The sequence below is a fragment of the Argopecten irradians genome, unplaced genomic scaffold (assembly GCF_041381155.1).
Source record: "Argopecten irradians isolate NY unplaced genomic scaffold, Ai_NY scaffold_0198, whole genome shotgun sequence".
Lineage (NCBI taxonomy): Eukaryota > Metazoa > Mollusca > Bivalvia > Pectinida > Pectinidae > Argopecten > Argopecten irradians.
The window spans coordinates 50007-66964 of record NW_027187665.1 but is presented as its reverse complement, the minus strand read 5'-3'; the positions used below and the strand labels follow the sequence as shown (position 1 = coordinate 66964).

General features: G+C 36.0%; 1 protein-coding gene across 1 annotated transcript; it reads left to right on the top strand.

Moving 5' to 3' along the window:
* The first annotated feature begins 6826 nt into the window (after positions 1-6826).
* Positions 6827-10964, top strand: LOC138312069 (fibrinogen-like protein A). Its single transcript, XM_069253139.1, has 3 exons — positions 6827-6944; positions 7231-7395; positions 10705-10964. The coding sequence occupies exons 2-3, from the start codon at positions 7287-7289 to the stop codon at positions 10962-10964; spliced, it is 369 nt and encodes a 122-aa protein (XP_069109240.1). The 5' UTR covers positions 6827-6944; positions 7231-7286.
* Positions 10965-16958: the final 5994 nt, after the last annotated feature.

The following is a 16958-nucleotide window of genomic DNA, read 5'->3' as shown; positions in this document are numbered from 1 at the left end:
TAACAAGTAATTGGGAAGTTTTATCATGTTGCTGGCACACAATGGAAAATCTCATTTCTATGTTAGTTGTAATGGCCCAAGAACCATTTTCTATATGAAAACCCAACGGAAGTTGTGAGTCTGGTACAACAATTGTAATACAATATTTGTTTATATTTATCTTATTGTTTGTAAACAAGGCAACTATACAATGGGTACTTAAATCAATTGGATATACAGGGGAAGTAAGCTGACATTGCTTATAAAAAGAATGAGAACAAATCTGGGTATTATGGCCTTCTAAAAAACATATATTTAGACACTTCAGGGTTCACGGCTAAATAAGACGTTTCTAATTGGTATTTGGCTACTAATTTACAAGCTCCACAATCTTGTTGATTTGAAGATTTTGAATTGGAAGGTAGAGGCATAGCGACTGGAATATTAAAAACTTGATATACACGAAATTTATTCACGGCATCCATTAATGGTATAGGTATAACAATTACAATTTTTTCCGAGTCTATTAATGTAGAACAAGTTAAATATTGATAGTATTCCCAGATATTAGATTGTGGATTGGATGGGAGCTCTAATGTGCGTGGTAGTCTGTTTTGAATATCTAAGAGTGTTTGTCGAAGTTGAGATGGTGTGATAGTGCTTGGTGAAAGGTGATTTAATGAGAGCATGTTGAGTTGAAGTTTTAGGTTTTGAATGTGAATTATTGCATTTTCAAGAATAAGCCTAACATGTGAAATAAAGGTAGATACATGAGCAAATGTCATGGTGAAATAAATAATTATTTGATACGGCTCTGTGTAAGTAATTCGTACCGGTATGAACAGTTTCTTTAAATTTACGAAAAGAATCCACAAGTGAATTTATTTTCTGGCGATTAGCCTCAACATCAAATCGTGTGGCGTTTGAAATAGATAAGTTTGCTTCCAAAACATGTTTAATTTTTTGTTGATTTCTCGAAATGGTATTGAATATGTGTCTTTATAGATGAAAGATCACTTTCGGATGTGGTGCCAAAAAGAAAAATAAGTGCACTACCTACAAAGGGAAGAATAGATCGTTTTTGTGATATGTAAAGATTTAAAATCAGCAAGGGTTGATAGCAAGTTGTCGTGTTCTGTGGTAAAGAGATCTAACTGTTTTTGTAATTGTGAAAATATAAATGGGTACTTCAGGTCGTGTGGTGTGGTTGACAGAATTTTGTATTAAGGTAGATGCTGTGTTGATATCATCAAAGATAACATTGATGAACCTGTGGTAGTCATTGAAATTTATGGCATATGATATTAAACCATTTGGATTTTGTAGAAGTTATGGTATCAGTTTCTTTGAATACAACATTTTCATTAATTTTAATTGCTATATTACTATGGTGAGTAAGCAAGAAAGAATTAACAGTCTCATTGCGAATTTTCTAATTTCTGTAATAAAAACAAAAAAAGTATACTTAGTTAAAAATATATATATATTAATTACAATGTATAAGGCCATAATATATGTATATGAGAATAATTGATTGACAGTTCAAGGTAATAAATTGAGCAATGCTTCGTGTGTTTTTAACATGTGTTGCATCGCCGCCTTGTATGATTGTGTATGTTCGCTATCTGTACTGCCTGGGGATGTATTTGTATCTGTCTGTGTGGAGGTGTGAACTACCTTGTTCTGGCTGCAGTCAATGGAAGTGATGTTTGTGCTGTTCTGTTGCTTTTTATGTCTGTGACTGCGAAGTTCCATGTGGGGAACAGGTTCATCATCTGAGGAATTGTCGCGTTGATGTTTAGTGCGATTTACAATTTGTGGGTTGTTTTTTCGTACTTGTGTTTTTGTGCGGGGACGGTTTGGTGGTGGTTGAGGAATGTCATTGTCTGTGTCACTGTCGCTTCCGTCATCGCTGGAGGGCGGACAAGCATAATGTGCTTTGCGAGTAGGTCTGTCTGTACTGTTTGGTTTGGGGATATCCCATTCAAGTTTTGCTGGCTGTAAATGTTTCGCGTGTGTTTTGTGTATGGAGCCATCTAGCTGGTTTTTAATGATAAATGTGGATGGAGATGTTTGTTCTATGATGCGATAGTGTGGTGTCCATTTTGGTTCAAGTTTGGTGTTGCGTTGGTGATTTCGCAAGTAGACTGCGTCATTTACCTTAAATGATGTTTCTTGTAAAGTGTTGTTAGCTTGTTCTGTGCGTTTAGTTTTAGCTGCTTTGAGATTTTTAACAACTCTTGTTATTGTGACGTGTTGATCTTGAATGACGTGTTTGTGAAAATCTTCACCTAGGTATTTCCTACGTGGTTTCAAAAGTGTGTCAAGAGGCAATACTGGGTCTCTGTGATATAAAAGATAGAAAGGACTGAATTTTGAGGTTTCATTGACATGAAATCTCATGCTAGATAATGCATGAGGTATGTTTTCATCCCAGTCATTTGAAGTTTCAAGTAGAAGTTTTGATAAAATTCCATTTAGAGTTCTGTGGCTTCTTTCCACCATGGAATTACCTGTGGGGTTGTAAAAACTAGTTGTGATGTGATTGATGTTTAGATAAGTCAAGACATCCTTTACAATTTTGTTTACAAATTCCTTTCCATTGTCAGAGACAATATGTAGAGGGCAACCAAAACGTGGAAAAAATTCTGCCATAATAATGTGTGCAACATTGACAGCTTCTTTTGTAGGAAGAGGGAAAGCTTCTACCCATCCTGTGAGACAACAAACAAAGCTTAATATGTATTTGTTGTTACTGTGAGTTGTGTGATGTGGCCCTGAGATATCCATCTGCACTTTTGCAAAGGGAAATGCTGGTGTATCTGTTTCTTGTTGTGGAACTTGTGGTGTAAATGTGGTTGTCTGTCGACATGGGAGACAAGCTTTGATGTATTTGTCTAGGTGTTTGAAAATGTTTGGCCAATAGTATTTTCTTTTGATTGCCTGATAAGTTCTATCTATACCTTGATGACCTGTACGATCATGATATTGTGTAATGACAGCTTTTGTCAAATGTTCTGGTATGTAAAGTCTGAGTTCAGCTTCTGAGTCTGGTTTTAGTTCATAAAATTTACTTTATATACAAAGTTAACAATAATTCTCACTAAGAATAAGTATGGTTCTCAGTGGTGAAATAGCCATGGTAAAACGGTATTATGATTTTGTGCAAGGAAAATTTGTGGTACAAATAATTGCTTTTAAAAGAGTTTAGACAAATCCACGTACCTGTGAACCAATGATCGTTAGTGGCAGTAGTTTCGCGAAGTGTCCAAACCCAGGTTGTTTTTCTCTGCACAGCGCCAGTGAAGTATTCTTTTCTTTGTGGCTGTTTATGTCGATGAGGTGTATTGTTGGTGTAGAGTAAAGTTGAGTCAAACGCAGCAATGTAGTTTCAGTGCTTTATTCCGCATGGCAAAGTATGGCCCAGCACCCATTGGTCGAATGCTGGGGAAAGTTGACTTGGTCATGATAGCTACAAGGCATATACATATAACCGTCTATAACCGTCTGGTTACTGCGACCTGATGTCTAAGGCTATATGTGTACCTATAGTAGACTAAGTGTATTCATTGAATTATACATAAAGTTAATTTTCTAAATATTTAACATTTCCATATAATGGCACAATATGTATATATACTGCTGTTTATAAAAAAATCGTGCTAGGTCCTTGTGACCAGATCGGGATTCGAATCCTCGGTCACTGATCTACATCGTACCTGGTCACTGATGATCGACCCAGTCCAATCCTACTTCATGGATGTTATGTCATCCTCGATACTCCAGGGGTTCCGATCACTTAAGATCTCTTATACCACATGACTATCTCATAGTAAAACTGGAGGCAACAGAACAGGTAAATTAGTCCTTTGATGTACATCAAATGAGCTGTATAACGGTACACTGTGTTGGACTGTGTGGCTTTGAAGTTTTGCCATAGTATGGCACGCCGTTTTGTCATAAAATACAAATAATACTTGAGGACAAACCTTTTGTCCTTAAGGTTATTTTTTTTGTTTTTTGTTTTTTTTTAAGGTGTACGGCCCATCGACACCTAAGGTCATTTAGGGCCAAACTACAGGGTAGGCATTAGTACCAGGATATAAACAAGGACTGTATCTAAAAGATCAGGAAAGAAAAAGGAAAGCAAAAACTAAAACAAAATTGTAAATGATTTAATAAAAAATAATTACATAGGATAAAATAGTTTTGAATAAAACACACGAGAAAACTCATGCACAAAACTTGTGCTCAGAGGAGCTCACCGAGGATAAATTTTTGAACCTTGATGACCCCATGAAAATTTATAAAATATTTTCTTCAAAATCCGAAATAGCTGACGCCTTTGCCAAAAATTTTGCTAAAAATTCATCCGTCAGAAATCATACAAAAAAAAATAAAAATAAAAAGAAAAGGAAAAGAGACGTCTTAATTTTAAATCCTCCAATAGTTCAAGTTACAATAGGCCTTTCGAGATACCAGAATTGCTCGAGTCCCTCGAGAAATCAAAGGACTCGGCTGCTGGACCAGACGAAATTCCATAAATGTTTTTAAAACAATTACCAGACTATTCACTAAAATGTATTTTAACTATATTTAACCCAGTTTACACTTCTGGCAAAATTCCCGAGTCTTGGAAGGAATCTACTATTATACCCCTTCCGAAGCCCGGGAAAGATGCTACTATCGTCCTATTTCATTGACGAGTTGTATTTATAAAACTCTAGAACGTATGATAAATACTAGATTAGTTTGGTTCCTGGAATCAAACAATATTTTAAGTCCTTTGCAAAGCGGCTTTAGCAACCGCAGGGGAACGGTAGACTTCTTAGTTAGACTAGAAACATTTATACGAGAACATTTGCCAAGAAAGACCATCTTGTGGCCGTCTTCTTGGACCTTGAAAAGGCATATGACACAACTTGGCAATATGGAATCATGAACGATCTCCATGATATCGGTATACGTGGTAATTTGCCAAAGTTTATTTCAAATTTTATATCTGACAGACATTTCAAAGTTCGAACGGGTTTAACTTATTCAGAAAAACAAGAAACAAAGGAGATGGGCGTCCCTCAGGGTGGTATCCTGTCCGTCACACTTTTTGGATTAAATTAACAGCGTAACTAAATGTCTTGGCCAATCTACGGAAGGGTCTCTATTTGTGGATGATTTCTTGATCTGTTACTGATCAAAAAACATGCGCACTATAGAACGACAACTACAACAATGTTTAGGCAAATTACAAAATTGGGCTGACGAAAATGGCTTCAGATTGTCAAGATCAAAAACTGTCTGTATGCACTTCCGTCAAAAACGAAAACCACACAATGATCCTGACCTCACACTCAATGGAATTAAAATTCCAGTAGTTAAACAAACTAAATTTTTTGGACTAATATTTGATTCGAAACTGTCATTTGTTCCACACGTAAGGTTAAAAAAAATGGTTACGAAACACAATGGCAAAAACGATTATGTCACATTATGTCACATTATGTCCAGATTGTTTAACCTTAAGTTGTTGTAAACACATCTTTACATAATGGCATATCTTTTGACCTTGACGTCAAATCTTTTGACCTAAAGGGCAAATTTTTTTTGTCATTATGTGTGATGTCATAAATCTTGACATAGCACTTGCTGGGAATGGAATCGTCCAATTGTTTGTTGATCAGATTTAAATAGTATTCATTTCATTAGGGGGAAGGGGGAGTCATTTTGCAATCAGGTGTTTCTTCAATCATTATCAATATCAGCGATGGATAGGGTTTCAATCTTTCAATAAATCAAGAATCTTGTAGTATTTTTCATTTTTTGAATGGGAATGGTACAATTGTTATTATAGACTAAAGTATAAAGCAGTTCAAACAGTTATTTGACCTTAAGGTTAAAAGATTTGTTGACCTTAAGGACAAAAGATTTATTGACCTTAAGGTCAAAAAATTTATTTACCTTAAGGACAAAAGATTTATTTACCTTAAGGTTAAAAATTATTTGACCTTTTAAAAAGTTTTTTGATCTTAAGGTTAAAAGATTTATTTACCTTAAGGACAAAAGATTTATATGCCTTAAGGTTAAAAGTTTGTTGACCTTAAGCAAAAGTTATAAGGGCTACAGATTTCTTGGCCATAAGGTTAAAACTGTTTTATTATAATTATAGGAATATAAATGAATTATTACTAGATAGTACATATACTTTATTTAGTGTCAATAAATGAACAACTTTTTAAGCAAATATTTTAATTTCTTTCGAGGGATTTTTAAATTTCATCAATTGTTTGACGTTTTCATTATTTTTTTAAAGTACTTAATATTTCATTTCCCTCAGTTTTTCATTGTGTCAAGCATGTGGACAAGTCCATTATGTGATTAGGGGTATGAATAGCATAGTGACTTCTATAGATTAATTATTTCCAATTATGTATATCTAACCTTAAGGGCAAAATGATTTTTGACCTTAAGATGAAATTTTTCCCATAAGTTTAAATGTACGTAGTGGCAAAAATATTTTTGCCCTTTAAGGTCAAAAGATTTGACCTTAAGTATTATGTGTATTTTATGACAAAACGGCGTGCCATAGCTCTCTCTGTGGTCTTCAAAGGAAGTTTTTGCTGGCCCGTGATTGTTTCAGATTTGTACCACTGAACTGCCTCCAGTTTTACTATGAGGTAGTCTAGAGGTGCAGAGATCGTAAGTGATCGGAACCCCTTGAGTATCGAAGATGGTGTTATATAAACCTGAACACTTGTCATTGACTAAAAATTCCGTGTGACGTCATGTTTTTAGTTTATTAACAATAAACTGCTGCACTATCTTTTCAATATTATAAATATCGCTGAATTATTTTTGTTTATTTAACTAACAGGTGATACAGAACAGAGAGGACGGTACTGTAGACTTTTACCGGAACTGGACGGAATATCAGACAGGATTTGGTGACTTAGACGGGGAATTCTGGGCCGGTAAGTACGGTGTATTTACGAGATATTATACAAGTCTATTATTATCCACGACTGATGTCTTATGTTTCTGTACATAAACCAAATTAAGATAACAATAACAAATATATGTGCTTAGACATAAAATAACAAAATTAATACTATCTAGAATAACGTACCATGAGTTATGTTTCAATCTTTTTTTTTTTTAATTTTTTTTCACAGTTTGATTGTTTATCGGAATTTGTGAAATGTGATACAAAGACATATATTAAATCTATGCCTGGTGATTCAATAAATATTTTGTTAGGTCTGAACATAATACACCTCCTAACCCAGAACGGTTCCATCCTTCGTATCAATCTGATGTCCTGGAAGAACGATACACAGTACGCCGAGTACCGGGACTTCCGTGTGGGGGACGAGTCATCGAAGTACCGACTGTCGGTATCGGGATTCTCCGGGAATGTCACCTGTAAGTTTTTTGTTTGTTTGTTAAGTGTTTTATCTCTTTAACAAGCATTTAGAAAGCAACATTACCAAATCATTTTATTAAATAAGACAATTATAAAAGTTCCTACATTGTACGTTTGTATACCAGGAAAGCGTTGAAACCCTAAACATACTCTTACATATAAATGTTAATATCTTACGTACGTTATATTTTGCAATTTGGGTCTAATAACATAATAGGCCAATGGTGCTAGGAGGTGTCCACTCATTGAAACCCCACGCCCCCACCAAACATCCGATATCACATATCTTTCTGAACCCTTATGACCCACTGATCACAAATCAAAATGTTAACACATGCATAAGTTGGGATGAACTTCCGGTTATGACGTCATCAAGGTGGCCGCCATATCGAATTTGACTAAAAATTGAAAAATAGTCATAAGCATTGACATTTTTCAACCGAAGTAGACAAATGAGGTATCAAAATGACCACAATTGATCAACAAATACATATCAGGACCAAAAAATCCAATTTATGTAGTGATTTCTACGCAGGAAATGAAAAAATCTTATATTAAGTTCAAAAATGGTGATTTTTCAGCAATTTTTTTTTCATATTTGGCTTGACGCAGCAAAAATGTTTTCCAACAGCAAACTATTATTTCTAATAAGTTTTTTGACCACTTATCAATCAGTTTTAGCAACAAAAATAACAAAAACCAATGTTAACATCGTATAAAATCTGGTTATGACGTCATCTCGAAAATGGCCACCATCTCGAATTTCACTGAAAAATGAAAAAAATAGTCATAACATTGACATTTTTCGACTGAAGTAGACAAATGAGGTATCAAAATGACCACAAATAGAAAAACAAATACATATCAATGCCAAATAATCAATATATGTAGTGATTTGTACGCAAGAAATTAAAAAAAATAAGATTTTAAGCTCAAAAATGATGATTTTTCAGCAAATTTTTCATACTTGGCTTGACGCAGCAAAATGTTTCCCCAACAACAAATTATTACTCGTAATCAGTTATTTAAACTCCTATCAATCAGTAAAAACAACAACAACAACAACAAAAATATATAGAAATGCAAAAAAGAATTATTGTTATCGCCAGAGTGTCGTCTTCGACCTCGATGACCTGGTGTGACATTACATTACCGGGTTACCATCGTGGTTCTAACTTGTCAATCGTCCATGATTTAACATCAGAAACATTGGATTCAGGGATGTTGAAGCTCTTCCTGTTTCCAACCTAGTTTCACCTAGATTCACATATCGTATATGATGCTCCAGACTTCCCCGGCATTATGAAAAAGACACCAGATCCACATTCTGCGGAGGGTTGGGTTGGTTCTCCTTAATTCGTATGAAGCACAACTCCTCATTCTTATGAACATCAGTAACCATAGGTGGCACAGAAGATTCTTTGAGGTCATAGATGAGGTCTGAAGTGAAGTTTAACTCTTTGCCAAGTCTGGAAAGCACTGTAGAGAACGTTTTACTGGAGAGCCTTCAATGTTCTCTTTAAGCATACACCAGATGTGACACAACCAGCACCTTCAAGGGGGTGGGAAAAATCAGACCAATGAAAAGCATTTAACATTTATGGCCTCATTAATGGCCTCGATGATATCATCTGTGCCATTTATGGTTGCACGAGGGTCCACAAGATTGATGAATAAGACTTCATACGAATTATGGAACTATGCGAGAACTAAGGAGAACCAATTCCACCATTGGAAGAATGTGGATCTGGTGTAATTTCCATTATGCCGGAGAAGTCTGAAACAGCATATACGTACGATATGTTAGAATCTGAAAGAGATCCCACATCCCTGAACCTGTTGTTCCTGATATGAACGCTGGCCATGGATGGGTCATAAAAGATGACAGGCTAGAACAACACTGGCAATGTAGTGTCACATCAGCTCATCGACATCGAAGACGACGCTCTGACTTTCAACGAATTGGATACTGATATCTCGATTACTCTGATTCGGACTGCATGTGCCAGCTTCCAGATATGCCGAGTCTCTTCAGTGGATAGTGCAGTGAGGCGAGAAAGCACGCACAATGATAATGGTTATCATTGAGAACCAGTGAAAGACATATGTGACACTGTAGTAACCATCCGACATTTTGCTTATGTTATGCATAGAAAATAAACAATAAATCTGCTTATTTTCAAAGACACAAACGTTTTGGAAACTGTTTGTTACGCTATCAGTAGGCGTTGTGCTATAATTATTATTTTTGAGGCGCTGCTAATCTACACAATTGAGGGTATAACAATAATTCTTTTTTGCATTTCTATATATTTTTGTTGTTGTTGTTGTTTTTACTGAATGATAGGAGGTCAAATAACTGATTACGAGTAATAATTTGTTGTTGGGAAACATTTTGCTGCGTCAAGCCAAGTATGAAAAATTTGCTGAAAAATCACAATTTTTGGGCTTAAAATCTTATTTTTTTAATTGCCTGCGTACAAATCACTACATATATTGATAATTTGGCACTGATATGTATTTGTTGTTCTATTGTGGTCATTTTGATACCTCATTTATGACTATTTTGCATTTTTCAGTGAAATTCGAGATGGTGGCCATATTGATGACGTCATAACCGGAATTTATACGATGTTAACATTGGTTTATATTGTTTTTGTTGCTTAAACTGATTGATAAGTGGTCAAAAAACTTATTAGAAATAATAGTTTGCTGTTGGGAAACATTTTTGCTGCGTCAAGCCAAATATGAAAAAATTTGCTGAAAAATCACCATTTTTGAACTTAATATAAGATTTTTTTCATTTCCTGCGTAGAAATCACTACATATATTGGATTGGATCAATTGTGGTCATTTTGATACCTCATTTGTCTACTTCGGTTGAAAAATGTCAATGTTATGACTATTTTTCAATTTTTAGTCAAATTCGAGATGGCGGCCATCTTGATGACGTCATAACCGGAAGTTCATCCCAACTTATGCAATGTTAACATTTTGATTTGTGATCAGTGGGTCATAAGGGTTCAGAAAAATATTGGTTCGGAGGTTTGGGGGGGGGTGCATGTGGGACCCTCCTAGCCCATGGCCTAATAGGAGATACATTAGATAGACAAACAGTTATAGAATCATCACCGAATGAGGTGAGAAATTAGATACACATTGATTCATATATGAGTGTGTTAATCTAGTAGTTAAGTATAAATAAGAGTTTAGTCAGCTTCAGTAGGTCCCCGAACTAGTATGACAGTACAATATAACCTCGATGATCTGTGTAATCAATCCTGTATAACTTGTCTGTGTTTTGACAGATGATGGTATGGAGTACCACGACGGTGACCAGTTCTCTACCTACGACAATGCCAATGACGTGTTGGGAGGTGTTAATTGTGCTGTATACAATCACGGCGCCTGGTGGTACGAAGCCTGTAGTCATAGTAACCTGAACGGTCGGTACGTACAGGATACTGGGGATGATCGTCTATCGATGTGGTGGTGGGAATTCTACTCTGACCGGGGTACCGTACCTATGATGAGGTCCAGAATGATGGTGAAACATCCCGGTGTTTAACACGGAGCGCTCAGCATAACGGGAGTGGGACGACTGGTTGGCCCGTTGTCAGTATAATGTGACCGGGTGGGGTGTGTTGCTTGGTGTCTTCGGCGGCATGCTTCAGTGATATAGCACTATAAAAAGGGCAACAGTTCCACTATACAAGAAGACACTACATGAATATACCGCAGTCTCCCAAAGCACGCACCTCGCACAACATACACGCAACACACCGCATACATGGGAGGCCGTCCTTACATGACCATAGCTGTTAATAGGACGTTAATTAATCAAACAAACAAACAAACAAACAAACACGGACAACAAACAAATCCACTATTTATTATGTATCTTATTCCTTGTTATTTTCCATATTGTTTCAGTTTTTTATTGTCTTCGTTTTGTTGTTGTATTATTTGTATTTCATCAAACAGTTGGTTTTAAATCCGTGTATCGTTACTGTGATTTAATCACATAAACATCAGTCGATATAATCATATCGGTATGTGTAATAATATAACTGTGTCTGTTGAATGTCTTAATAATTAAATGATTTTTAAGTAAAGAAACCCTAGTTGTTATTTATCCCTCCAAATCAAACGCGATTCCCAAATCAATGTCACGAATCATTATTCAGTCATATACCGATAAATATCACTGTAGCCTTCTCCAGATAGGCACACACTATTTATAAAAGAGGCCCAGAGGGCCTGTATCGCTCACCTGGTTTGTAATGCCAAGTAATGTTCTGAATAAAGATTCATTGTTTCTTTTCTGAAGGAATTTTAATATTAACCTCTAAATCCCCTATTGGGCCCCAAAGGATATTTCTGGCCAAATTTGCTTACATTCCATGCAGAACTCTATGACTAGTAGCGATTTAAAGGATTTACCTCTGTTTCCCTATTAGGCTCCGCCCCTCCTGCCCCTGGGGAATCAGAGTAGTATTCATAAATACTTGAACCCTGTGGTCAAAATATCTGCTACAAGTCACTGGATCTTTTTGTACAAGCTTTACTTATCAGATCATGTCATGTTTTGTAATTTGTTCGGCAGAGCATGGTGTACCAGACAATACAGCAAGGGTTTTAAGTAATTCAGTCCATCGTGTATCAGCAGAAGACAATGACATAAACCATGTTGGCGTCTTATCATTGCAAACACATAGGTAGGTAGGAGAATTCCGCAAGGTTCTGAAGATGTAGTATCCTTCATTTAAGCTAACAATCTTGTCTGCTATTTCAGGATTTTGTGCTTCTGAAGCTGTTATTTTCTTTCCATCATTCTTTTTCCTGCGAATTGCCAAATTTACTTTGTCAGCCACCTGTTTTCTTTGTATTTTGTTTAATTTGAAAAATATATTTGGCACAGAAGAGGCTGCTCTTCGATCAACACTTCGGAGTTCCCATTTTGATAAATCACTGTATGAAACAGGTGTTTGTCTCTCACTATTTTTCCATTCGTTTTTGTGCACTATATATTGATGGAAAAGATAGAACTTCAGCACTATTATCATGATATAGACTTATAGGTCGCTGACCTTCACCTGGTGCAAAAATTAGTTCTTTGTTTGTATCAAGATTTGCTTCATCAATAAGAGTATCAGAATTGCCTTGGACACATTCATCTTCAGTAATCTCAATAAATTCATCCTCTTTTTCGGATTTGGTTTCCTTATCAGAACTTTGGAAGTGGCTGATTTTGAACTGATCAGTAGGTGCCCTTACTAACGCATTTGGACAAGAAATGTTGTTTTTTGCCTCTGTTGCATTACCTTGTACTCTTGTGAATTCTTGAACAAGTTCTTCAGCACTCTCGGTTGTTTTCTGCACCCACTAATGATCAATTGTAAGTCCAGAGTTCTTGTATAAGTCACTATTGTTCATCAGCCAGTGAAGGACAGAAAGTACTACATTAGGTCGAACATTCTCTGATAACACACATGACTTATATGCAAGTCTTTTTTTTCAGTTTAACAGCAACTGTGAAATGTTCATCTAGTTGTCTTTGGTAATGAATTTATTGTAGGCTGAATGTCGATTGGAACATTAACTACATTGCCTTTTACAGAGTATTGTCCGCCACGTGGTAATTCACGTATTTGCATAAAAGGTATCATTAGTGCTAAAAGCCGTTCTTCAAGTGGATGCAAGTCCAATTCTGGATGTTTACCTGGCCATTCCATTCCATTCTTTACTAAGAGTTTAGGAACTTTGCATTTCTTCAATGAGGCCAAGCATGTATTACAAATCCATTCCTTCTCATCAACTGATTTGTATCCTGTATAAAAATCTTTGTACTGTGGAAAAGATGGAATAGGGCATTTTTCTCTTACACTTTCAGCAAACCATGTCTGTTGACAACATGTGCACACGTATTCGGGACCCTTCTCCGTTTTTCTTTGAAATACAGTTATGCATTCTTGAATATTGTTGCCAAATCGCCTGTTCTTGCATTGTTTACTCTCTTTTTCTAAAACTTCATCACTCTTTCGATTCTCTACCTTTCGTTTTCTATCTAAATTTCTATGTTCTGGAGTGGTATGCCTCCTTCGTTCTAATTGTTTTAACCTTTCATTTTCAAAAAAGTTTTAATTCAGACGTAGCTGCCTTTTTCTCGAAGCATCGGCTGCGGCTTCTGCTTGTAAAAACAACTGATCAAACCTAGCTTTTTTCTTCATCTGATTTTCATGATCAATATTGAGTGGATGTTTCCGTGCTCTTTGCTTGCAGTTGAGATCAATTTCTCTGTATTTTTCTGGGTTGTTTTCCACGGGCATTTGCCTTGTGTTTCAGTTCAGCAGATCTCAATTTCTCTGGATTTTTCTCTCTAGCATTGGTTTTACTCTGTAGATCTACAGCTCTGTGCTTCTCCGGGTTTTTTTCTCGTGCTTTTGTTTTATTTGCAGATCTATTGCTCGGTGTTTCTCAGGAGTTTTCTCTCTAGCATTGGTTTTACTTTGCATAGCTATTGCTCTGTATTTTGTGGGATTTTGTTTTAGTGCATTGGTCTTATTTAAATTCAGCAGCTCTCACATTTTCAGGATTCTTCTCTCTTGCATTCATTTTACTTTGCAGATCTATTGCTCTGTATTTTGTGGGATTTTGTTTTAGTGCATTGGTCTTATGTTTGAATTCAGCAGCTCTCACATTTTCAGGATTCTTCTCTCTCGCTTTCACTTTACTTTGGAGATCAGTTGCTTTGTGCTTCTCTGGATTTTTTTTTTCTGTTTTGTCTCTTCCTTTTCTTGTAAGCTTGGTTGTACAGAACTCTGTCTCCTTCTTTTCATGTAAGCACGCATGTAATCTTTTCTCGAACAGGTAGAAACAGAAAATGAATATGTGCTATTACTATTCTCTGTTTTTACGTTAATACTTTGCTTTCGCTTTGCTTGGTCCTGAAAATATGATTCAAGGGTGATTCTTCTTTGAACTAATATATGCTCTTTTTTGCTTGGTGGTTCCGATGAAGTTGCCTTAGATACTTCAACTGCAGTAATTTCAAACATATCATTTGCTCGGTATGCCAAAGATTATGCAAGATTTATACAATGTTGCAATACACTCCCCAAACTTTGATAATGTATGACAGTGCTTGTGCCATTTGGATCAACTCTACCGGATAAATTTCTCGAGTGAGAATCACATATGCAGTAAAAGTTATCCTGTTTAATGATAACAAATGTAATGTTACAAATGCACCTTTGGTATTTTGTTGCATCAATGATATTGTTAGAGCTTCATCCAGTGTATAGAACTGAAGTTCGTCCAAGTCGTGTCCAACAGTTCCAAGTGTACCCATAAGAGATTCTTGAAATGTGAAGTTGTAGAGTTCATTATTGTACTCTATACTCCTTGGTATTTCATGGATTGCTATTAAATCATGTTCAAGTGTACTACTACGCTGCAAAAATCCATACATTTCATTGCCTTTTGTCAGGATTTGATCTACATCACATGCTGTCCAAGTAGTGCTTTTGTTACAACTGTAAATGAGGGCAGATAAACTATTCATGACACATTGTTTACCAGCATTGTCAAAAAATCTGGGATCACTTTGGTCAAAATGGGCTTGTATTGTTAATGGTGTTCTATCGGTTTCATCTTTAGCTTCATGACTTTGAACAGCAAAGCAAATAGTTTGCTTGTTTCCAGCGTATGTTTCAACAGGACTTTCCTTTTCCATAATATCCCCAACAACATCATAATGAGCTTGTAATTTGTGAATCAAGTATATACTTTCTGAATGAATATCTGCAAATGAACGAACCTGTTTGGCAGAAAATTTCAACCATGTAGACCACAAATCTTCATAAATATAGATGTCAGTATCCTGAAAGTCTGCAGCAGCTAGTATTTCAACTTCTGTTGTACATGTGTCATCATGCAGCATACGTTTCTTGGAAACATATTTACTTACAGATCGTTCTCCAGATCTTAAGTGACTTCTGAAAAGTGTATCATTAGCAAGCATATGATTAACAATATTTGTGCGAAAGAACATGTGATTTTCTTCAGTATCGCATACACTGCAAGATAAAGCTCTAAAAAGCAATTTCCATCGCCGGATATTGGTTTTACATGGTTTGGTTTAGCTAGTGAAGTTTTTTCGGCAGACCACTTCACATTACTTTGTGAAATCACATTCGAAAATCCAAACTGTTGTACAAATTTCTGTTTAGATTCCGAACATAATGGTGTAAATGGATAAATTTCAGGCTCTGTCTCTTGTACAAAAATAACATCTGCTATATCATCAACAATAATATCAGAACATGTTTCAGTACTTGCAGAATTGGTCATTTCGCATTCCCTTTCTATTTCAGATATTCTTCTACGTATGCTATCTTTCTGATCATCTGATATGTTCATTTTACTAGTTTGTGAATCATTTTTTTCTCGAATTTGTGTGTTTGTGAGCCTTTTTCGTACGTTTTTTGGCTTGTTGTTGTTTCTAGTATTGTTTTTTGTTTCGTTCTGATTTCTTGCAACTTTTGTTTCAATATTCTCAACCACTGCATCACACGGTGATGACACCTTCGGTGAGGTGGAAACAGTAGGTACTGAGTCAGTGGTTTTCGTCTGCCCTGCACCAGTAGTTACTGGAGGTACACTCGGTGGTGTACAGACGCACGGTGGCGAATCAGACCTCAGTGGGACATCCCTGCTTGGGATGGACAGACTTTCCTGAGGAGTTACCAACCTCAGGGCATTTGGAGATTTTCCCTCAGTGGGCATCACTGGGGATGGTTCTGCAAGACCGTTGGATGCTGAAGCATCAGCCGACTCTACAGGTGCAGCTCTCCTCTCTCTCATTCTCTGCTTCCGGGCCTCTGCTCTCCGTCGACCACCAACAGCTCGTCTACGTCCCATCATCTGGAGGTTGTTAATAAACATTAATTTAGAATATTTGATGCATCCTTCCTTTTTCAAAACATTTTATCGTTAAAATTATTTAAGCAGACTATGAACCAGTGTAAGTCTAAAGCAAATTTTGTTCATAGTAGTAGAGTGGATGACCAAATAACACATCTATTTATCAAAGTGAAACCATAAGTTTGAATTTGCACATGATGTGTTACAATTTTCAAACCAACATGATCTCATTATACATAATAATGAAAAAGTACAGCAAAACCATTATCTTCATTAGATTACGTACCAAAGCACAGTCTGACTCCTATTGTCCCCAAGAACTTGTAATAATTGAATACTGTTATGCTGAATAATGTTGCTGCAAAGAGATTAAGACACACAACAATTATATGCAATGATATTGTCTCGTCTATCTCGCTTTGCACATAATGTTAAGGTTCATTTGCCAAAGGAAAGTCAGGACAAATATTTCACCATCCCATGCGTGTAATGATAGTCTCAATAAGTTCAGATAAACTTTGTAAAAAAGTTGACAAACAAACATTCTCAAAATCCATTGAAGTTTTCAAAAAGTACTTGAATGACTCTGAATCAAGTTGAATATATTTCCTCAATGGAAATTATTCTAGTCTAGTGT